We start from the raw sequence: 23,375 nt of genomic DNA, 5'->3' as shown, positions 1-23,375 counted from the left end.
TCTGGGGGCCAGTGATCCCAGATTAACGATGGGGGTGTAGTAAAGGTTAGCCGTGGGTTTGTTAAACAATGGGCCATTGAGCGCTAAAATTAGTGGGAGGTAGTCGCTTTCAGTGTTATGTCCCACTTGAAACTTCGACACAGAGTTATAGGCGAATCTTGATATCAGAATATAGTCTATCACACTTCCTCCCATCTTTGAAAAATGGGTATACTCCCCTGGGCGATCCTCTTCCTTACTACCGTTTAATATCATCAGCTCCCTTCTTTTTGCGACCTGGGCTAGACATAGCCCCGAGAAGTTGCATTTATTATCTTTAGAAAGTCGTGAAACGCCTGCTTCGGTTGGACTTTCAGGGTCCTGAATCTGATTATATTGGCTGTAAAGATTGTTATCATCAATTTCCGTACGGGCGTTGAAATGGCTGGGCGAACATAGGGGGAGAACGGCCGTGGGGGGGGGGGGCTTATTTCTTTGAATGTACTTGGAGAATTATTTTCACATATGGGGAGGGGTTTGGTCTTTGGCGAGTCTCCCTTGTCGATCTCTTTGGTGCCTTGAGCTTTGATTTTTTTTTGTGGATATAGGAGGTGATGATAATAAGTTGAAGAGTTTCTGCCACTGTTTTTTGCTGATGTGTTGGGTTTTTCTAGACGGCTTAAAATTTTTGATGTTTTTAGTTTTTTTCGTCTTGGGTTCCGGTTTTCTTTTGCGTGAGTTCTTTTTGGGTGGTATGTGGATTCTAGCATCTGAGTCCAGGGTCTGATCTGTGGCTCTTTTTGCTTGTTTGAAATTCTCCACAAGCGTCAGGAGTAGGCCATTTGTTACTGCTAGGATATATTGTATATTGTAGAGGTCTGTGCGTATCTGATCTAGTTGATCATGTAACTGGTCACCCCTCTCTTCTATACTGTTGGCATTCGCTGTGGGCTGAGGGTCTTGCTGGTTTTCCCTGAGATTCTGAGTTGATTTTTGGTGCTCGAGGTCATTGGGGTTGGGGGAATTGGTCATCAAGGCGTTCTCAGCTAGGTCCAGTTCCTGCGCCCAGCTCATGGAATAATTTGGTCTTTCATGCTTAGTTTGTAAGCCTTTGCGTTGTATTGACCAATCCAGTACAGTAGGGGCAATTTCTTTTGGAGTGCTCTCGTGCTGTGGATTCTTATTCCCTTCTTTACGGGGGAAGTAATTGGTGATTTTACTTTGCTTCCTTCGGGGCTCCCACTCCCCCTGAGGTGATATTGGTGCAATTCCCAGGTCCATATAGTTATTTTTTGTGAGGACCATGTTGAGCGTGGAAAAAGGTAATTGGGAGCAGTTTGTTGGAATCTCTTAGTCCTGGGTTTTTTTGGCTTCACTTGGCTCAATCGCAAGACGGATTATGTTTATCTTCCAGTTTCCCACCTTCGAAAGGTGGGGAGGGTTGTTTTACAAGCAAGGTTTCATGCTTGTCCCTTATCTCGGTGGGCCTCCAGGGTTTCTGCTCCCTTTTCTGTCTTTAGTTCTCAGCTTTAGGGCTTTTAACGCTTCTGTCCTGTGGTGCCTTCCCCCTTATATTTGCGAGCAGAAATACTGAGGCTGTCTCCAGTACCCTCGTCACCCTCAAGAAGTTATAAATGACTAATAAATCAGAATGGTTTACTGCAGCAAAGTAATAGGGCTTGTGCCAGGGGATAAAATGAAGCAGAACTTGCCTTCAGTTTCAGCCGCTCCTTGTTTTCTTTCCTCCGGTCCAATAGAGACATTATCACTAGTAGCCAGTGACAGACCTATTCTTTTATGACCTTTCATATGCAGAACATATGCTCAGCCACTGAGCTATGGCCTCTTACCTTCTTTCAGAATACATTATTTCTGCCTCATGGGAGAGTTCCTGGATCTATAGTTTTCCAAAAACAAATTTGACAAGGGGTGGAGGTGGACTGGGGAAGCTAGGATTTTTTCTTTGGCTCAAATATTATTTCAAGCTGTAAAATAACTTTATGCCTTGTGGAACTCACTCATTTTGAGGCATGCTTTCTAATCCCTGAAGCTCAGTTCCAAGGCTGAGTTCAGAATTTTGCTGTCATATTAATCTGTAATGTTTATTTAAACAATTAAGAATTCTTGTTAAAAGTTGTGTGTTCTCTAGAAAAGCTTGTCTACAGAGTGAGATAATATCCTCTTCTTACTCTTTGTTATTGTTATTTGTGTCGCTGCTGTAATTTGAAGCCAGTAATAGACCCCTAATTTTCTAATCCTTTTAAAAAAATATTAAAAAGTTATTCATGCAACCAAGAATAGGTGTACATCTGGACACATGAGGGGTAAATATGTGAAGGAGTGGGGGACATGCAAGCAAGCCACTTGAGGACTCCTTTCTCACTCTTTTGTGCATTAGTTTCCCAAATGCAGTTAGAATGTGAGTGAGAGCAAGGACAAGCACACGCGCACTATCTCTGCCTTCTCTCTTGAGTCACTGTGCCTTTCTCTGCCCTCCTCCATTCTTTGGAAGGCAAGCATCTGCAGCATGAAGCCTTCTGTATTTATGTGGTCTCCCCATGCAATTTAGAACTCTAATCATGCAGCCGACACGAATACAGCAGGCTCCTCTCTGCAGACACTTGCTCTCCAACACAGGAGGGCACTGAAGAGTGGCACACGAATTGGAGCTAGCACACTTGTCTCCGCCTTTCTTCTCCTTGCATGATGGGCATCATGCCTGAAGAGAGCTCAGGATAAGTACAAACCTTTACTTATTAGTTTGAATGTCTGTGGGCAGGGACTGTTGCAAATTATTGCTATGATAAAGTGCCATGTAGAGATTTAAGGGCTCTAGAAACAGTAAATTATGAACCTACCTTTCTTAAAAGGCAATTGAGGTGTGAATGGCTATGTTCTAATATATATATATATATATTTTCTCTCCCCACCCCAAAACTAGCTGAGGTTCGGCTAGGCATGGGCCATTGCTTTGTAAAACTGAACAAGCTGGAGAAAGCTCGCCTTGCATTCAGCCGGGCACTGGAACTCAATTCCAAATGTGTTGGGGCTTTAGTTGGATTGGCTGTTCTGGAACTCAATAATAAAGAGGTGGGTTTGATCTAAAATGCTAATATCAGAATATGTTTCATTGAATGTCGAGTTACCAAAGACTTCTGTGCAGACATGAAAATTAATGGCAGTTGAAATAAAAACCTCACTGTTCCCCATTTTAATGAATGCATATTTCGTTTTATCTAATTTTGAGAAATAAAATAAGCTGTAAAGACAGAAATTAAAATAGAGCTGGTTTAAATATGAATCATTGACCAGTGACAGGATTTTTTTTACACTAGGATCTTGGATCAAACACATGACCTTCTGAATGTATTGGGCAAAAGTTTGCAGCAGATACGTAGTCTACTGCATTGTTTGCCCGTTATGTGACTCATCCATTTTAAAGAATGGTTTTGAAAATGGTATAGTAAAGGAACAGCTGAAAAGCTAATTAAGTTTTAAGCATAAATAAAAATTTCTTTTAATGTTTCAGGCGGATTCCATAAAAAATGGCGTCCAGCTGCTTTCTAGAGCATATACAATTGATCCTAGTAACCCTATGGTGCTGAACCACTTGGCTAATCACTTCTTCTTCAAAAAGGTAAGAAAACTTGTGGATGTTTTGAGCTGCTGGTTGATAGTCTTTAGGCTGTTTCATAACTGATCAGGCTTTCTATTTCAATATTCTTTATAACACTCATGGCAACACAGTAAATTTGAATCTCAGAATAATGTTTTTAACTAAAGACGAAGAAGAACCAGGCTTCAGTGTTACTGTTGTTTTAAAATAATAATGCGTTGGCCAGGATTGCCTAAAGCCATTTCTTATTTTGTGATTATTGTTGTTAAATATAATATATATTTAATATATTATATACACACACCCTTTCATTCTAGTTGAGATTGGTTCACCCTAGTTGCAGTGCTTGTTGAAGTTTCTAAGCACACATTCCTCAGGCTTCTCTATATCACATTCACATGGAGAAAGTAGTGTATAAGCCAGAAGTAGATAGGTATTTTGGTTATATATAATTGCTTCAGTTTCCAGGGTTGCGTCCTCCAAATGCTTGAGGATTTTAGTATATAAGAACCATGTGTGATATTTAAAACATTGGAAGATCAGGTTTCTAGGTACTAAATGTTCCAGGTCATGATTTTAAATACCATAAGAAAATGATTATGCCAATTGTATTTTTTTTCCCTACAGGACTATGGCAAAGTCCAGCACTTAGCTCTTCATGCTTTCCATAATACAGAAGTTGAAGCAATGCAGGCTGAGAGTTGCTACCAGTTAGCCAGGTCTTTCCATGTTCAGGTACTTGGAAAGCCTCTTTCTACATTGCATTCTTATTTTGTAAATAGATTTCCATGTGCACCATATAAACTACTTCTTTTTCCTCCCCTGCATTAGGAAGATTATGATCAGGCTTTCCAGTACTACTACCAAGCGACACAGTTTGCTTCCTCTTCTTTTGTGCTACCGTTTTTTGGACTTGGTCAAATGTATATTTATAGAGGAGACAAGGAAAATGCATCACAGTGTTTTGAAAAAGTTTTGAAGGCCTACCCTAACAATTATGAGACTATGAAAATTCTTGGATCTCTCTATGCTGCTTCAGAAGATCAAGACAAACGAGATACTGCGAAGGTACATTTGGCAGCTAACTTCTTAGACTTGAGCTGTAATTCATACTCTCTTACCTAGGAGTAAGCCTTATTGAACTCAATGGGACAGAACTGAGTACACAACTGTGGAGTATATTATACTGTTAAGCCTGTTTTCTCCATAACGCTAACCCTATAGCTTAGTGCGAATATGCATGTTCTAGTAAACAAAGAACAAACCGTCAGAAAAACCTGGGTTTGGACATAATGCTAAGCCAAACTATGGCTTAGCCCTGGATAGCCCAGAAGCAACAGGACGGGGGTGGGTGGGCTGGAGCACTGGAGCTGAGGTCCTTGCACTGGGAGCCCATATGTTTGGCTTAGCATTGCATCTGAAGCAGGTCTTAGTGTTGTGCTATCTGGATATTTTTTCCCCTTCAACAGTGGGAAGAATTGTGGGATATTTTGAACCCTCTGGAAAACAAAATCTATGGTTGGTCTCTGATTAGACAGACATATGTGGTACAGCTGAGTAACAGAGAATTTCCCCTCTTTTCAATACAACAAAAAAACCAGAAGCTTGGATAAATGAACTTACTGATGTGTGAACTGTTTTCATGCAATATGTATATTCATAAGTGAAAGCTAGCACTTCTTTCCAGTTCAAATACCCACCATCTACTTTGAGTTCTGTAGTTCATCTATTCTAACGTTTTAGGCATTAGTAACACAATGTTCATTGTGATGCAGGCTGATTTCACTGAATTGACAGAGATTTATTTTTAATGGCTCTAGTTGAGTGTATACATCAGTAAAGTATTGCCTTTATCAAGGAAAAACAAGAACATGGAGGACCTTTATTTCACAGATTAGGAAATTTCAAACTGTGCAGATACAGTCCCAGAACTCCATAGTAAGATGCTGTATATTGAAAATTGTTAATCTGGCAGACTTTCATTCTCATGTTTAATAGTTGGGTCAGTTTAACAGGATTTTTTTTATTATGGTAATTAATGTCTGTACATCTGGAGTTTATTAACTTTATTGAAATGCCTCTGACCTAGTCAAGAATCCTATCTTTGGTGTTAAAAAATGTAAAATAAATGGTAGCTTTATTATGTTATGTCTTCTGGCTATTTAAGAGTGTACACATACATAAATAACCTTTGTAATTTATAGGGTCATTTGAAGAAGGTGACAGAACAGTATCCAGATGATGTAGAAGCCTGGATTGAGCTAGCCCAAATCCTAGAGCAGACAGATATACAGGTATGGAGAAGACACATAAAGTGCACTTCTGTTTTTAAGCCAAGCAGTGATGCATAGAACTAAACCTGTGCACTTTTCTCCATCTCTAAATTTGACAGGGTGCTCTTTCTGCTTATGGTACGGCAACACGAATCCTTCAGGAGAAAGTTCAAGCTGATGTCCCTCCAGAGATCTTGAATAATGTGGGTGCTCTCCACTTTAGACTTGGAAACTTAGGAGAAGCAAAGGTGTGGAACTCATTATTATTATTATTATTATTATTTACTACTGTGCAGCATGTTTATAACTTGTCCTATATGTGTACTCAGAATATATACTACTTGGTTTCCTTTCCCCTGTTTATCCTTAGAAATATTTCTTGGCATCTCTTGACCGTGCTAAAGCAGAAGCTGAACATGACGAGCATTACTACAATGCTATCTCAGTGACTACATCCTACAACCTTGCCAGATTATATGAAGCAATGTGTGAATTCCATGAAGCAGAGAAATTGTACAAAAACATCCTAAGGGAACATCCTAACTATGTTGACTGTAAGAAATCTTGTAAAAAATTTCAGTTGTATTTGAACTATGCCATGCATTCATGTTTGTCCTCATAAATGTAACTGTTCATTCACTGATGCTTTTGTGTAAACCATTGTGGCTAAACTGCAAGCAGAATGTACCTTCCTGGTCAAAAGTATTTTTTCCCACTAACTTGTTCCTACAATTCTGATGTCCTTAAATACTGGCATTATTTTATTGATTTAGAAGTCTAAACCGCTTAATTTTCCCTCACTTTCGATTTGTGTGTAAATAGCAAATATGAGAAGCTCATCATGATACTGACATTGTGTGTATATATAAAAGATATAGATGGAGTACATTGTGCAAGTTACCTTGAAACAGAACAGCCTTCTTTGTTATGTTTCAGTTCAGTACCGTGGGAGACATTGCAACTATAAGTGGCGGGTTCTGCATTGTTCCCATATAATTTAAGGATCATGTGAAGGTGATTAGTGTTGCCCCCACCAAGCCCCTTTTTCTACGGCCAATTCAGAATGACAAAACTGTTTTTTATTATACATCTGGCAATCAGTGGCTGTTCATTGCACAGTTAACACTGACCCAATCTACTGCTGCCTTAAGCCGGTGTGGCATCAGTACATCTAAATGCTTGCTGCAGCTGACATACCTCATCTTTAATGACTTCCAGAACTGGGCTTTTGATTATTAAATTTTATTTTTTGGTATTCAGGCTATCTGCGCTTAGGAGCAATGGCTAGAGATAAAGGAAACTTTTATGAAGCTTCTGACTGGTTTAAAGAAGCACTTCAAATCAATCAGGTTAGTAAGAATTTGTAAACTATCAACTAGCTTACAGGCTGTAAATTAACATTCTCTGTGAAGAAGGCAGAAATCATTTTCCTGTGTCCCACATAGATCAGCTATTCAGCCTTCATGCTGTGCTAGAAATGGCATTTTGATAATGTATCTTTATTATGACTAGCTGGGGTACACAGGGAAACATTCTTGGCAGCTGCTTTTGAGCATTACTCCCAACGCTTGACCTGAATGGAAGAGAAGTAAACTGTTTAAAGGGGCGGGGGGTCAAATAGCTGAACTTCGTAAAGACTTTTTATTATTTTAATTCTCTTCTGCACTGTTACAGTTACTCTAAACTTTGGGGATTGAAGGCAAATTAGAAATATTCATTGTAAACTGGTGAGAACTTAGCATGTTGGGGTGTCTGTTTCAGGACCATCCAGATGCTTGGTCCTTGATTGGCAATCTTCACTTGGCCAAACAAGAGTGGGGTCCAGGACAGAAGAAATTTGAAAGAATATTGAAGCAGCCATCGACTCAGAATGACACTTACTCTATGCTGGCTCTTGGCAACGTGTGGTTGCAGACTCTGCACCAGCCCACCAGGGACAGAGAGAAGGTAAATGCTGCACACGTTCAGGTTCCATGCCTGTGGCCTTTCAGTGATTGAGCATTATTTGCACCTTAGACCAAGTGAGGTCTGGGGAGCCATTTTTACCATCTGTGCTGACTTTGCAGTAAGTTTGAACAGCAACAACAGGGAGCAGAGTTTTTACGGTGATTGCAGCTGTGAATATCTTCCTTTGCTATCTTAATGGGCTAAAAGATCTCTCTCTTTCAAAAGGTTTTTGGTAGACTGAACTTTCTGAGGATGTTAGGTGTTTATATTGCAGTGGCTTTAGTGTATTGTCAACATTTGATGGTTTGAGAAAGCGGTGTTGAAATATTTAAATTGCAAATAACCCACTTTAACAAGATTTCATGTCATCCTCTTTGTAGGAAAAGCGTCATCAAGATCGTGCACTAGCCATCTACAAACAAGTACTCAGGAATGACTCCAAAAACTTGTATGCTGCTAATGGCATAGGTGATTATTGTGTTTGGATTCCTTGTCTGAATTTTCTTCTGAGCTTTCTGCTGTTTTTCAGGTAGTCCATACATCTGAAATTGTCCTTGGGCTTTTCTTTTTTAGGAGCTGTACTGGCACACAAAGGATATTTCCGTGAGGCTCGTGATGTTTTTGCCCAAGTGAGAGAGGCAACAGCAGATATCAGTGATGTGTGGCTCAATCTGGCACACATTTATGTGGAACAGAAGCAGTACATCAGTGCTGTACAGATGGTAATTCTTAAAAAATAGTCTTTTTTAAAACTGTAAAACTAAGAAACTATTTTTCATGGGAATGATTCCCTTTTTTAGAAAAAAAAACTTTAGTATGGTAGCCCAGTATTAAATAACTAAAATTTAGGGAGAACTTTTCTTGTTTAGGAGGGGGCAATAAGATCAAGGACTTGTTTTTCCCAGAATTGCCATAAAATATCTTCTTAAATACGATCTTCATAAAATCAATAAGGAGCCATCTCTGTTAAACCTAAGCTACAAATATGAATCACCAGATGAAACATCTCTTTAATTAAAAAAAAAATGGATGGAGGGTTTGTGAGAGAACACTTATTTTTTTAAAAACACTGCAAAGAAGTTAATGTGTTTGCTGTTCCTGTAGAAACCTTAGAGTAAACATCCTGAACAAAACTTACACAGTATTGGCAAAACAATGTTTGCCCACCTCTCACTTAAGCATCATTCTCTGTGTTAGATATTTGTAGTACAGCTGAAATGCTAGTTAGAGGTATTTGATTTGACTATGGTAAATTATTAGGCAGAAATTGTTGCCAGACATTATATACATTTTTATTTTATTTTACTATTAACAGATAAATTTATATTGCCTATTAACTTGTATTCTTTTCCTTTATCGACCTTTCCACCACATGTTAAGAGGACCTTGTAGCTGAAAGCATGAGGATGGGAACAAACTTCACCAAAGAAGTGTGGTGTTCAAACTACCACCTGGTGTAGAAAATGCCATGAAAACATAGTGGGCAAACGAGCCCTAAGCTGCTTGTACAGGCTTAGGGAATGTATTAGAAGCCCTGTATCAAGCCTTAAGCAGACAAACTTCCAAGTTCCTAGTATTGCCAATGTCATTGCACTAAAAAGGCATGAAATGTTGAGCTACTAACATCTGTGTTCCTGAATTTATTACATAAGCAGCAGATATGAAGGGGGGTGAAAATAAAAGCAGCTGGGGTGTTGGAGAAATGTTTTTCTGCCACTCTTAAAAACATGTCAAGTGACTTGGAACAGTTCCATGAAATTAACACCAATGTAAGTTGGTATGTTCAAAAAGCAGTGAGGAATAATCCAGCTGAATAATTGTGCAAGAAAGAAAACCAGTAATGCACTATCCACAAATATGGGAAAGTATTTCAGCATTTGCAGTCAAAAAACTTAGTGTAATAGGAATTTTGAAAGTAGTGAGGAACCTATACTTCATTCACCTTACCAATAGCTTTATCTTCAGAATGGTGTATTTCTTTATCTCTACTCTTGCATAATGTGTGTTTAAATCATTACAGAATTTGAACTGAGTTGGAATAGTGGTATTCTAAATCTCTGCAGGGTACAAGGTGAATGGTTCCCCTTTGTTTTCATATAGTCTAGTTAATGTGATTTTCAGACAGTGTTCTTAAAGGAAGATGAACAAAGGTAGACAAGCTTTCCTGATAAGCAAGACTCTCCAGCAGATCATCCCCTGCAGTGCACAGTTGCAAGGAAGTGTTGGCCCGCACTTCTCCCTAGTTTGCATAGGGCAGACCCAAGGGGTCTGGATTGCAGCCCGAGTGACATGAGCATACCATAAAAGCACAACCCAGAGTCCTCTGCTATATGCAAGAATTCTTTCACAAATTCGTAGGATTTCCTCAGGCTAGCTGAGAGAAAAATGCTCCTGGATACGGAGTCTGAAAAACACTGGACTAGATAGCTCAGTTGGTTAGAGCATGGTGCTGATAATGCCAAGGTTGTAGGAAAGGCAGTTTGGCCCTGACGCTATAGCAGCATCAGAAACACCCATGCTGCTACAAGATTTAATCTCTGCAACAGAAACAAAAAACTCTACACTTGCACTATATAAAACCCTGCTCAACAGGAAGAAATATGATTTAGAATATGATAGACAAAAATAGAGTGAAGAGTTAGGGGTACAGATAACAAATGATATATGGGAATCAAGTATAAAATCAACAGAAATAGCCTCTGTGGATCTAAGACTAAGACTTATTCAACAGAATATAATATTCAGAGTCTACTGGAGTCTAGCAAAACTATACCAGAAGAAAATAGCAAGGCAGACAACTGCTGGAGATATGGGAGTAAAAATGCGAATTTAGTGTATTCAAATCTGAATTGTCAAATTGTGTTATTGTTATGGTTTTTGTTGTATGTGTCTTTTGCGGTTGTTGTTTGTATCGAAAAAATGATTAAATAAATGTGAAAAAAAGGTTTTAGGTTTGAGCAGCCGCATATTCCTACATTGCAGGGGGTTGGACTAGATGATCCTCAGGGTCCCTTCCAACTCTATGATTCTACGCTCTACATTCTGTAAAAATACACACACTCTCACAACTATATATCACTCCTTAGTGAAATGGGTGTTGACTGCAGGTGCAGCATTGGATACAACCCATATTTTTTTCCCTGCCTTGAAACTTGCATAATAAATTTCAGCAGTGACTGTTCAGATGATGTATTCCAAGTAAAGAAGTGGAAACCTCATATTGCCTGAAGTATCTGAGGCTTCTAGGCTTGAAGTTAGCAACGCATTGCATTCGTAGTGCTTACTGTCTGGATTCCTGCTATAATGAAGAGCTGCAGACGTCTTAGTAGACACAAACAGTAGACCTCATAACTTATTAGTCATTTAATTAGTTATTGGCAGCAATGAGAGCTTCCTTACTGTGCAGGTTCAGGGTTTTATTTTCAAGGTTGCAATGTGGGAGGAAAAGGTTTTTTAAACAATCCTTCCCATGTGTCTGCTACTTGAAGTTGAGAAAAAGAGTCATGCATATGAAGACATGATTAGCATCCTGTTAAATTTGTCTCTGAGCCCTGTGTAACGCCAAAGGACTTAACCAAGCGAACAAGCTTAGGATTGGGCTGTAAATTCCTGTGAAATCTCTTTAAGCTCTTTATTCAATGTAACTAAGTGCGACATTTCAGTCAGAATGAGGGTTTAAACATAAAACCATTGAATTTTCTCCCTTGTAGTATGAAAACTGCCTAAGAAAATTCTATAAGCATCAGAACACGGAGGTACTGTTGTATTTGGCTCGAGCTCTCTTCAAATGTGGCAAATTACAAGAATGCAAGCAAACATTGCTGAAGGTAAAAAAAAAAAAAAGCTTCTTACATATATTGCTGCAGTGGATGTATTGTTGCACCAGCTTGTTTGTGTTGGAGGCAAGGCTGGTTCACACCTACTAAATTTAAAGTTTTATTTGAATCTTCAGGCTAGACATGTGGCACCCAGTGATACTGTTCTAATGTTCAATGTGGCCTTGGTGCTGCAGAGGCTGGCTACCTCTGTCCTGAAAGATGAAAAAAGTAACCTGAAGGAAGTACTCAATGCTGTGAAAGAGCTGGAGCTGGCTCACAGGTAAGCAAATCTGCATTTGCTATTTTGGTATCTATTATTGCATTGTGCTGGTGTTTTGTGAAGGTGTCAGAGCAAATGCCAAACACTAGTTATTTCTTTGCACAGCTTCGTAAATGTGTTTAGACTCAGGTAGACCTCTCAGATCCACCAGATGCTGTTTCTTAACTACACTGTTGAATTAATTTGGTTAATTCAGTTTATTTTCTGCTTTTTACACAAAACCCGCTAGAGTGGTTTATGTAATAAAACTTGGAAACACAAAAACATCCAGTCTACAGATACAGCTAAAACTCTACAGTATATCCAATATACAGAAAAAGAACAGACTTGAAACTGTCCAATCCAGCAGCAGCAACTCTCAATAAAATATAAATATACTGAACCTCCCGCTAAGGTCTGTATTAAAAGATGCATCTTCCAGTTTGAAACTGAGCTTCACTATGTAATAACTTCCAAAAATGAATGAATGATACTTACAGAAAGTTGAAAGACTTGCTTCTTGCTTCAATAACCTCCTCCAGTTGCTAATCTCTGGAGCTGCAGCTGGATGGGCAATTAACATGCAGTAGGAGCAGCAGTCATGAAAGTTCCCAAGAGAACCTAGAAAGCACTGGGAGCTAGAAGGTGAAGGATAGGCTTTCAGACATCCAGCTGCCGTGACCTTCAAAGGCTGCTGTATTTCTTGGCACACGAGGACAATTTTTAGACACCAGGGCACTCCAAACAGAAGTAACCTATGACTTGGGACTAGGTAGCTATATTGCTTCTATGCTGGAAGCTTGTTTAAAAGATGCAAGCTTCTAGTTATACTTCATGCTTCACTGTATATATGCAGGCAATTGTTTTTTCTCATAGTGTTACAGTGCTTTTTGCAATATTTACGGGTGTGAGCATGATTACCTGTGCCAAATAACCTGCCTCCTCTCTCAGTCTCATTTGCTTGAGATTTCCATTAAACAGTTGTTTGACAGGTTCTGCAACATCTCCAAGACTTTCCCTGAGCATCTGTGAGAATGATTCAGTCCTTCACAAAAAGGGTACACCATGCAATCCAAATCCATTAATAGCTGTAGGGATTTTTCTGTTGACTTTATACTGAGAAGTGAGATGCATCCAAAGTAGTTTGGGAATATTTTTCAGTTGGAAGTTGGAAAAATACATGTTCTAGGATGCAACTGAAGTGTTTAAAATTTGATTCTTAACGTACTGTTTTACATTCAGATACTTCAGTTACTTGAGCAAAGTGGGAGATAAAATGAGATTTGATTTGGCACTTGCTGCAACTGAAGCCAGGTAAGAAATGTGTGTTGTGTACTTCACATAACAGATGCCTACAGAAGCTAAATGTATTCTGTGAATTTGCATAACATAACTTGTAGGATTTGGGCTACTTTAATACCAGAGTTTGAAAGCAAACTACATATAACCATAGCATGATTCCATGTTCCAGTGGGGTGCTAATTCAGGTTTCACATATCTCCTGAACAGGAAGCTGACAGTGATCAGTCCTCTGTTGGTTAGCTAGGAACTGGCAGATGTGGACATGCAACACTGTCACAATAAGCCATAGTTTAATGTTTAACAATGGTTTGAAGTGAGTGAGCAGGATGCTGGTGCACGCTGCTCAGAAGTCCCTGCTTTGCTTCTGCCCTGCTCTTGCCTTCATCTCAAGCAACAAATTGCAAGCCTCATCTTGTCATCTGAACTTAGGTCAATGATTTGTTTCTCTGCATACAAATTATGAGCATAAGTTTTTGATCGTGGACTGCTTGGGGGAACTTGCTGCATAGACAGTTTTTCCTTATACTGTGTTCTTGTTGTTTAACCAAGTAAGCACTTGCAGTTTTTTAGCTATACTCTGTATTTCTGTCTTGGCCATCGGCATGGAACACACTCTTTTAAAAAAGGTTTCTGCTTCTGTCTGCTAATCTGAACTCAAACTTGATAGGCAGTGTTCTGATCTGCTGAGTCAGGCTCAGTATCATGTGGCTCGGGCTCGTAAGCAGGACGAAGAAGAGCGGGAGCTGCGAGCGAAACAAGAGCAAGAAAAAGAACTACTGCGCCAGAAGTTGCTCAAAGAACAGGTACTTTAGTCTTCCTGCTGCTGTAATAGTACATAATACTATCCATTAAGCTGCAGCAAAGTGCAAGATAGGGAGCAAGTGTAAGGCTGCAGTGAGGTGCTTTAAGTTGTTGTGTGGCACTTAGGGGGACTTGCCTGTGTATTACGTTGTATAGGTTTTGCAGCTGAAATAGATTTGGAAGGGGGGGTGTTGGTTTTGGTAACTAGGAACTGGGTAAGTATTGCACTATGTGCACTGCCACCTATCTGGTGTGGTGTAGTGGTTAGAGTGCTGGACTAGGACCTGGGAGTTCAGGGTTCAAATTCCCACTCAGCTATGAACCTCACTGAGTGACCTTGGGTCAGTCACCACTTCTCAGCCTTACCTACCAGACAGAGTTGTTGCAGGGATTAATTGTGGGGGCAGAGAACAATGGATGCCACCTTGAGCTTCTTGGAGAAAAAGGTGGGTTATAAACAAAATACATAATAAATAGCAGTACAGTCGTACGTTGGAAGTTGAACGGAATCCATTCCGGAAGTCCGTTCGATTTCCAAAACGTTTGGAAACCAAAGCGCAGCTTCTGATTGGTTGAAGGAAGCTCCTGCAGCCAATTGGAAACCGCATTGGATGTTCGGCTTCCCAAAAAATTTTGAAAACCGGAACACTCACTTCCGGGTTTAGATGGTTCAGGAGCCGAAATGTATGAGTACCAAGGCGTTCAACAACCAAGGTACAACTATACCTTACTTTTCAGTGCACGAGCAACATGCTATATGCAGTGGGCTTTCATTTTGTTTCAGAGCAGACCTTTCAAAGGCAGCTCATGCACTGTCAGGTCTTTGCGTCATGAAGAACCCAAGTGACTCTTCAGCAGTAGTCTGACTTACTAAAAAGAATGAACCTGTTTTAGGTGTCTATTGCTAAATTTGTGTTTTTCATATCTGCATCAGTACTGTAGGTTAAAAAAAAAAAAAGCATAGTACCCAGCTTGTCCTCACTCTTCCAGGAAGAAAAACGCCTCAGGGAAATAGAAGAACAAAAGAAACTTTTGGAACAGAGAGCACAGTATGTGGAGAAGACCAAGAATATTCTGATGTTCACTGGAGAAGTTGAAGGATCTAAAGAGAAAAAACGTGGTGGAGCTGGCCGGGTACAGAATAAAAGCTTTTGGATTCATCATTCACCCCAAATAGTTGAAATGTGCTGTCAGGCTTTAACTTATTGTAAAATTGTCCTGTGGGGTCTGACAAGAGTACAGTAATGGCATCATACTTTACATGGAAAGAACTATGGAGAAATGATGTCAAATTTTAGACACTTTAAGACAAGAGTTGGAAAGTTGTTTAAACTTCTGTTTTACAAGTTTAGAATGTTGTGGATTTATTTAGAAGTGCAAAGAGAAGTGGTTTTCTTTTTTAACTTTAAAGGGAATTGACTCACATAGGCTGATTTACCTTTTCTGTTCCCCTGATAGTCTGTTAACATCCAGCATAAGAATGTATCATTGTTTTCTGTCACTTACCACCGCTACTTTTTTTTAGTACATCAACTAAAAGCTCTTTCAGAGTATAACTAATATGCAAATACTCTTCCCATCTTCTTGCATTTTTCCCTTTACTGCAATTGATCATCAGCTTCTTAACATTGTACTGTTCTTCCTTCTCTTTATACTGATTTTTTTAATTCATGGGCCTTTATCTATTTGTCACCCATCTATTAATTTTGATTATCACAGTTTAATTCTACTGTTCTTTATTTGTGATACTGAAGTTCTGCATATAAATTTCTTAAATAAAAGATCAAATCTAATACAACTTTAAGTTACATGCACTCTATGTGCATCTAATGTGGCTTCTAAAAGGGCTAATTTTGTTTGGGGGATTTTTTCAAGCAGCAACTAATAAAGGAAGTGTTTCTGATTTTGTGACAGCGTTCCAAACGAACTGGGGAATTTGATGAATTTGTCAATGATGACAGTGATGAAGATCTCCCAGTGTCCAGAAAGAAAAAGAGGAGAAAGGGTAGCGGTAGCGAACAAGATGGTGAGGAAGAAGAGGGGGAGAGAAAGAAAAAGAAGCGACGAAAGTAAGTAGAAAGAAAGAGCAGAACTCCTTTGGTGGGGATTCAGAGGACTCTAGGGGGACTTTGTATTATCGCGATGGAGCTTCTGAGCTCCCCTCTTCCTTAAGTCTCTCAAACCGCTGCGTGATGCATCACTTCCCAAACTCAAGGAAACTTGGAGGAGCTTGGGTAGGATGGGGTTGTGGGGGAGTCGAAACATCTTGGGTGTGTCTTCATTTAAATGCTTTTGTATGCCTAAAGAATGTTTAGATCCCACGGTGTCTAGTATATGCCACAAGGAACAAGAACTAACACACAGGATTCGTTCACATGATTAGGATACTATAGTTGTAAGACTGAATTGAATTGCACTTTGTGTTTATATGTGCCTTGTGTTTTTCCTCAAAGACCCCAAAAGGCAGGTGATGGTACTGATGATGATGAAAATGACAGTGCACCCAGACCTAAAAAACGTCGCCCAGCAAAGACTGAGAAGAAAAAAGCAGTATGTTTTTTTTAAAAAAATAAGTAAATCATTAATTGGTGTTTTGGTTTAGCGGAATTGCAGTAATTTGGGATCAAAGGTAACAAGATTAATTATGCTTCTGAGCTTTGGAAATAACTGACCGAACCAGGATCATGTTTTGACATTCTGGCTTAATTCTGTGGTTTAAATATACCACAGTTACTCATATACAAAACAGAACTGGAAATAGCAGTTATCAACAGAGAATAGAAGTTTCAGACTTCTTTCCTTCATATGCAAGGGACAGAGCACACAAGGCCACGGCATGCAACAACATGTCTGATTGGTTACATCTAAATTCAGTCGTAGTCTACTGACATTCTGTATTGTACTTCAGATTTTCTTAAACTTGGTCATTTTTAATTGTTTTTGTGTGATTGTCTGCCATATAATTAGAAGAGGTAGCTGATACAGCCATCACCCCACAGTCATCTAATACAGGGATACAGAACCTGTTGCATCCAGGTGTTTCCAGGCTACAGCTTCCATTATTCCTGAAGACTGGCCATATGGCTGGGGCTAATGAAAGTATAACAGTTGAATGTCAGGTTTTCTTTTTATCTTTTAACACTTTTTTGTTGTTTTTATAGCCAAAGCCAGAACGACTGCCTCCTTCAATGAAGGGTAAAATCAAATCTAAAGCCATCATTTCATCAAGTGAAGACTCATCTGATGAAGATAAGCTCAAGATTGCTGATGATGGGTACATAGTGTTTATGATCCTAGAAATAGTGTTGTTTGATCCTTGTACAAAGTCATCATCATTATCAATGCACTTCTAATTCTGGGAGTGTGGTTTGTTTAGTCCGAGCACGCATGGGGAGCCACAGTCCAGATCAGTTTAATTCATGGTAGCCTATTAACAATGGTTTACTGTGATATGCGAATTGGGCCCATTGATGAAGACTCATTAAGTAAATGTGTACATAATGTTGTGATTCCACATCACTGTATCCTGCATAGGTAATGTTTTGTACTCTTCTATTGGTGCATACTTACAGCTTGCAGGTTCCATCTCCTCCAATTTCCTACATGGGTTTGTGGGGTCAAACATACTTTGTGAATCTTTAATTGGGCCACAGTGGCTGTGACTTTGTAGAGAGTGTAGAAAACACAAAATGGCATTATATTTTCCCCAGAATTGCATTTCCTGCACATTTCCCAACTTTCATTAAATCAAGACAAAGCAATCTTTTCATTGCAAAGATCTGTTAGGGGTCGGGAACGTGGCAGAATGATTGCTGACATTTCAGGAGCGTCAGAAGTGACAAGGTGTCCATGGGGCAGGGCTTCAGAACTCTGCATAGCTCCATGCCCCTCTCTGAGATTAATAAAACCACAATAGATGGTGCAGAGTAGCAAAAAGAGGTAGAATAAACTAGAAGAAATTCAGGCTTCATTTGCATGTTGCAGACTTGAACTTGTCACAGGGTTTATATAACTTGGGTGCGGAATTTTGGGGGCTTTTTGAACACAGCCCTTAGTACAAAGTTTATTGTTGCACTTGGGATGTTTGCCTTACTGCATTGCCTTCTGCTCTTGAACAGGAATGCCAGGAACAGCAATAGTGATTCCGATGATGCCGAGCAACCACGCAACAAACACGTCATGTCTGACAGTGATTCGGACAATAGCAATAAGTCTGGCAGCGAAGGGGGCAGTCCCAGGCGATCCAGCGCCCGCCCTTCGGATGAGGATTCAGACAGTGATGGGTCAGCAAGAAAGAGGAGGCGATCCGAATCTGAACAGTCTGACAACGAATCTGTGCGCTCAGGGAGAAGTCCATCTGTGCGCTCGGGGAGAAGTCAGTCTGTGCAGTCAGGGAGAAGCCACTCAGGTGGTTCTGAGAATGAATCTCGCCCAGCGTCTCGCAGTGCTGATTCTGACAGAGATTCTGACAGGGCATCTGATCATGGGGGCTCAGGTAACGAGTCTGAGCCAGAGGCATCCAACAATGAAGGATCTGAGCGCGGCTCGTACGGCGGATCAGATGACAGTGATTAGATTTCAGTTGCAACCTGTTTTATTAACTGCTTTGTAAATATATTTTGGTTCAAGAGGGTGGGGGGAAGAGGAGGGTATCCATATTTTATATTTGAAAACTGTGATTTAAAAACCTGGACAGCTATGTTTTAGGGAAAAGTATATATTAAAAAAAAAAAAGCTGAAACATTTCCTATAACATTTTTTCTACTGAACTATACACTTGCCAGGGTTCATCTACAGTATCTATTTGCATTCTGTACTTGGAGGTCAATGTGCTGTATTGGGGGTTAAGAAGCTTACTTTATCAGAGTGCACATAAGATCTGAAGAAACAAAATACCAGGATAGTTATCCTGCATCCAGATATGTTTGCTTAAGACCTTCTGGAACAAATGGTGCTTAAGCAAATTTAACTGAGTGGAAGGCTGTAACTCATGCTGTCTTGCCTAGTCTGATCAAGTGTACTTTTTCAAAATTATATATGTGAAAAGGGATTTTGGTAGAACTCCCATGAATTTCTCAAGTGATATAAAAAATGTTTGGGTTTACAGAGTAGTCCTTCAGGTTATGTAGCTCTTATAAAGTATAGTTTTACGTTTTGTTAAAGTACATATGTGCTGTAGCAAAATGCCTAAAATTGAACAAAATGTATAAAAATAATGCTATGGAAACATAGATGAATGTCAGATTTGAGACTTGGCAGTTTTTAAAGAAATGATAAATTAAGAGGCCTCCTTGGAGTGAAAAGATCTGTTTATGGCATCTAATAAAAGCTGTTGCTGCCATCTGGTTCAGAGTCTCTTACTACTGTTCTTAATATTGTTTTGTTAGCTCATATTCCAGTACTCTTGAATTGTTGAACTTGGCATACTGTATGTGTCTTCAGGGTTTAATTTATAATTCTCTGTAGAATTCTACAGACTTGGAAAAGCTATCCTTAAGGTGCATTTCATTACCTGTTCTCACACATCGGGTGTCTAGACAATTTTGGAAGGTACAGTGTCCATGTGAAATCTTTCATCTGTCATTTTTAGGAACCTTCTCACTTTGCCCTATAATTTTGGGTCAGTACAGATGATGGAGAAGAATACAACACTTCACCATTGAATTTTCATACTGAGCATATCTTTTTCATGGGCCCTAGAACAAAGAATATCCATTTGTTGTTGAAGTTCTAGTGCTACCTGTTCAAAAAAGCAACTGTTTTTCCTCATTCCTGTGTAGCAGTCTCAGTAGTCACTGGGATACAATTGCTTCTATAATACTCATTTGATTTCAAGATAGACATCACTTAGTGTATCTTTTTTAAAGTACTAAAGCAATGTAACACTTAATAAATTTGTGTTTCACTAATGTAGGTAGTATTAACATTTCTGAAGAAAAACACTTTTTATCAAACCGTTTATAGAAAAACTTTAACCTTCCTAAAGAAAACTATGTCCCCTTTTAGTGGAATTGCACAGTCTCTACTGAAGTTCTTCTAAAGCAAATTAATATAATTTAGAATGGAAATGTTAGAGCCTGCTGCTTATAGCAACCTTCCCCAACCATCTGTCCTTTTAAACTTGGGGAAGGCACCAGGTTGGCGGCGGCTGCTACTGCTAATAATAATAATAATAATAATAATAATAATAATATTTATTATTTACACCCTACCCATCTGTCTGGGTTTCGCCCACTACCCTGGGCGGCTTACAGACTGCCTTACAGTGTGAGAACCTAAAGTGTGTGGTCCCTCCCACCCATGAAATTCTATCTGTTTAAAAGAGCTAGGTGGTTATCCACGCAATCTCCCCACCTACCTATTGCAAGTCACTTTCACTTTGCTAAGAAGCTGCTTGCAGAGCTGAGTAACAGCGTGGGAAACTGATCTATTCTGTTTCCAAATGTCCAACTCCTATGATTCATGAAATGAATTTCCAGTCCAGTGACAGCAAGGCAAAACATGGGGATGCGATCTGAGTAAATGAGTCAGGCAAGAAGAAGACTGATAAATGCTCAGTTAAAAACAATTGTGATATCATCACTTTGTTCCCTGCCTCACTGAACTGGAATGATTTGGGAGCTGCCCATGGCATGGCCAGTTTGGACATGCTTTGTGTGTGAGTCTATGTGGTAGCTTTCAATAGATCTAATTTGAAGAAGCAAAGGGAAGGAGACACTTCAAGGTGGGGCTACATCATCACATGATCCTACCAAACTCTTTGTGGGGGTCTCTAGGTTCATTGTAAAAAGAGCTGGTAGCAAGCTTGGTCTGTTAACGGGGCCAAAATATATTGCTCATTCTTACTCACTTTATCTGCTATATTGGCCTTTAAGAGAGGGGTCTGCATATCTGTTTTGCTTATCTTGCTATATTTCCCTAATTACAGTACCTAATAGGTGGAAGTTCCTTGAGTTGGCCTGCAGAGACAACCCAGGAGGGAAATGTGTACCGTTGTTAAAGGGTTACAGAGTTTAGGCTTTATCAAATTAGGGTTTAAGATCTGCATGGAAGGTTATAAATGCCTGGCTTAACCCCCAGGCCCTTGTGCATTTTTTAATTGAATGGTGGTACCACGATGGAAAAAGCTAATTGGAGTCCAAAACATGTAAAGGGTTGCTAAAGGCTGGTCCGGACTGTTGCAGGTAAGGGCTTACATGGCTTCATCCCGAGTCCCAAATAAAGAATCCTTTACATATTGAGGGAAACATGACATATTGAGGAGGTTTTTAGCCTAGCTTCCCCAACTTGCTAGTCTTCTGTGTGGAGGATTGTGTGTATGTGAAGGAGAATTAAACTCTGTGACCCCAAGTTTACCATCTCAATCAAAACTTCACTAGGGAGGAGCAGAGAGATAGAAGCCATTATTTTGGTAGGGCACATTGTATGCACATGCTAAAAGACCAGGAAGAGTTTTGGCCACTTCTAAACCACCTCTCGCTGTCATAAAGTTTAATAGTTTATCTCCCCCCCCCCCATAGAATTTGATCTGGGACAGGGACCTGTGGCCCTCCAGATGTTCTTGGACTCCAGCTCTCAACACCACCAGCCAGCATATCCCAAGTGTCAGAAATGATGGGAGTTGGGAGTCTACCAACATCTGGCAGGCCACAGGTTCCCACCCTGACTTACATGGAAGAAACCAACAAGTGGTGTACTTGGGGATGCCACCCAGGGTGTAATATTTTCTCAAGGACTTTTGTTTAAAAGGAAGGGCCACTATAAGCTACGGAAAACTTTCAAAAGACATTATATGAGAAAATAGTTTTCCATTTGTTCACGTAGACAGCTTCTGAGTTATCTGTGTGTGCATTCCTTCCTTGAGAAATTTCAAAGTTTTTCAAGTGTTGGATTGCCTAATACCTTGATTATAATCTTGTTGACTTCTCATGTGCTGGAGCTCCATATGAAATGTAGGCACGTCTGATTTCCTGCCAAAAAAAGGGGAGACAGTTGCTATGCTAGAAACAAATACAATAATTGCTAGATTTTATGTAGCTTGTCCTTCAATTTTCTATAGATAGCTTGAGGGCCATGCCGAGAAAATGCCAGTGACATATGGTAGATGGCTACTTTTTACAAAAACAGGGCAGAATTACCAGTAGTTATTTTTGTGTGTGTTTAATGGTTGCTTGTTTTATTTAATTGTGGCTGCTTTCGCAGGTTGTCAAATGGACCCCATGAGTGGGTCTTCTAAATGTAATAGAGAACAATGTGGAATAAGATGATGGACAAGAGGCAATTTAGCAAGCTTGGCTCAGCTTGCTAAACTCATTCTATAAATACTTGGAGCAAACGTACACACCTGTCTATAAACCCAACTGCTTTTTATATTGGTTGCTGGGTGCCCTCATACAGCCCTGACCAAGTCAGTTATGTGAGAAGGATTATGTGCCCCACTAAAATGGTAGCATGGAACATATGGCCCTTCATATGTTAATGGACTTCTAACTCACATCAGCCCCAACCAGCAGAGCCAACGATGGTGGTAGATGGAATCCAACAACATCTGGAAGGCCACAGATTCCCCATCCCTGCTCTAAATTAGTGCTAGGTTCTTCACAAAACAATGGCTGAGGTCTCTGATTCCTTAAGAAACATTGATAACATGATGGGTTGGATCAGAACAGAGTATGCCCTGTGAAATAAGTTAAATCTCCCATCCAGTCTGAAGATAAGACTCCCAAGAGCTGCATGATGTGTAAATTGACCACAAGCTTTCATTACTATCATATGCCCTGTACTTTTGACTCAATTAAGAGTCTCTTCCCATCTTTGTTTATAGAGTAGCAAACTAAACTATATGGGGAAATGATACAGGATGATGTGCTTTGTAGGGAAAAAGGCAACATAATTTTCACCTCTGTCACAATTCGTGAATTACATAAAACTTTTGCTACTCAACTGCAATAATGAGGGCAATCTTAAACCATAAAGATTGAGATGGAATTTTTGAAAAGCTAAAACATTAAGACAATAGGCATCTGGGGGGGAAGCCAAGAAATAGTTGATATTAATATGCTTATTGGGTGTATCCATTAATTACAGAATGTTTAGCTGATTAGTTTTCTACTTTGTAACCAATTTAGGCTACTACAGACCTATACCACTTACCTGGGAGTAAATCCAGTTGAAGTCAATGGGACTTCTGAGCAGATGTGTATAGGATTATCTGTCCAAAACATCAATACAGAGATACCTTTGTGAAGTACTGAAAGGAGTCTGAAAGAGCTTGCAGTTTAGTACATGAAAGTTGTCATTCATAGCTAGAAGGAATGTCAAACATTTCCCTTTTTATTACAGTAACACTTCAGATCTAAAATCACCTCCGAAAAGAATGT

General features: G+C 39.6%; 2 protein-coding genes across 3 annotated transcripts in view; one reads left to right on the top strand and one right to left on the bottom strand.

Moving 5' to 3' along the window:
* The window catches only part of IRAG1 (inositol 1,4,5-triphosphate receptor associated 1), a 117,547-nt gene extending 104,454 nt beyond the window's left edge, over positions 1-13,093 (bottom strand). For both annotated transcript variants that reach the window (XM_081840083.1, XM_081840084.1), the window contains exon 1: positions 12,391-13,093. The gene's annotated coding sequence lies outside the window, so the exon portion shown is untranslated. The remainder of the gene's footprint in view (positions 1-12,390) is intronic.
* The window catches only part of CTR9 (CTR9 homolog, Paf1/RNA polymerase II complex component), a 31,172-nt gene extending 11,836 nt beyond the window's left edge, over positions 1-19,336 (top strand). The window contains exons 6-25 of the mRNA XM_081840297.1: positions 2,921-3,069; positions 3,509-3,616; positions 4,223-4,330; positions 4,427-4,663; positions 5,800-5,889; positions 5,988-6,116; positions 6,239-6,422; positions 7,129-7,217; positions 7,630-7,815; positions 8,196-8,283; positions 8,389-8,537; positions 11,526-11,642; positions 11,768-11,913; positions 13,135-13,206; positions 13,862-13,997; positions 14,986-15,129; positions 15,910-16,064; positions 16,449-16,545; positions 17,157-17,269; positions 18,114-19,336. Of these exons, the coding sequence (XP_081696423.1) occupies positions 2,921-3,069; positions 3,509-3,616; positions 4,223-4,330; positions 4,427-4,663; positions 5,800-5,889; positions 5,988-6,116; positions 6,239-6,422; positions 7,129-7,217; positions 7,630-7,815; positions 8,196-8,283; positions 8,389-8,537; positions 11,526-11,642; positions 11,768-11,913; positions 13,135-13,206; positions 13,862-13,997; positions 14,986-15,129; positions 15,910-16,064; positions 16,449-16,545; positions 17,157-17,269; positions 18,114-18,570 (2,954 nt within the window). The 3' untranslated portion in view covers positions 18,571-19,336. The remainder of the gene's footprint in view (positions 1-2,920; positions 3,070-3,508; positions 3,617-4,222; positions 4,331-4,426; positions 4,664-5,799; positions 5,890-5,987; positions 6,117-6,238; positions 6,423-7,128; positions 7,218-7,629; positions 7,816-8,195; positions 8,284-8,388; positions 8,538-11,525; positions 11,643-11,767; positions 11,914-13,134; positions 13,207-13,861; positions 13,998-14,985; positions 15,130-15,909; positions 16,065-16,448; positions 16,546-17,156; positions 17,270-18,113) is intronic.
* The last annotated feature ends 4,039 nt before the right edge of the window (positions 19,337-23,375 follow it).

The sequence above is a fragment of the Podarcis erhardii genome, assembly GCF_964252035.2.
Source record: "Podarcis erhardii genome assembly, chromosome: 1".
NCBI lineage: Eukaryota > Metazoa > Chordata > Lepidosauria > Squamata > Lacertidae > Podarcis > Podarcis erhardii.
Note: the sequence above shows the minus strand (reverse complement) of the source record. Positions and strands in the feature narration are given on the sequence as shown.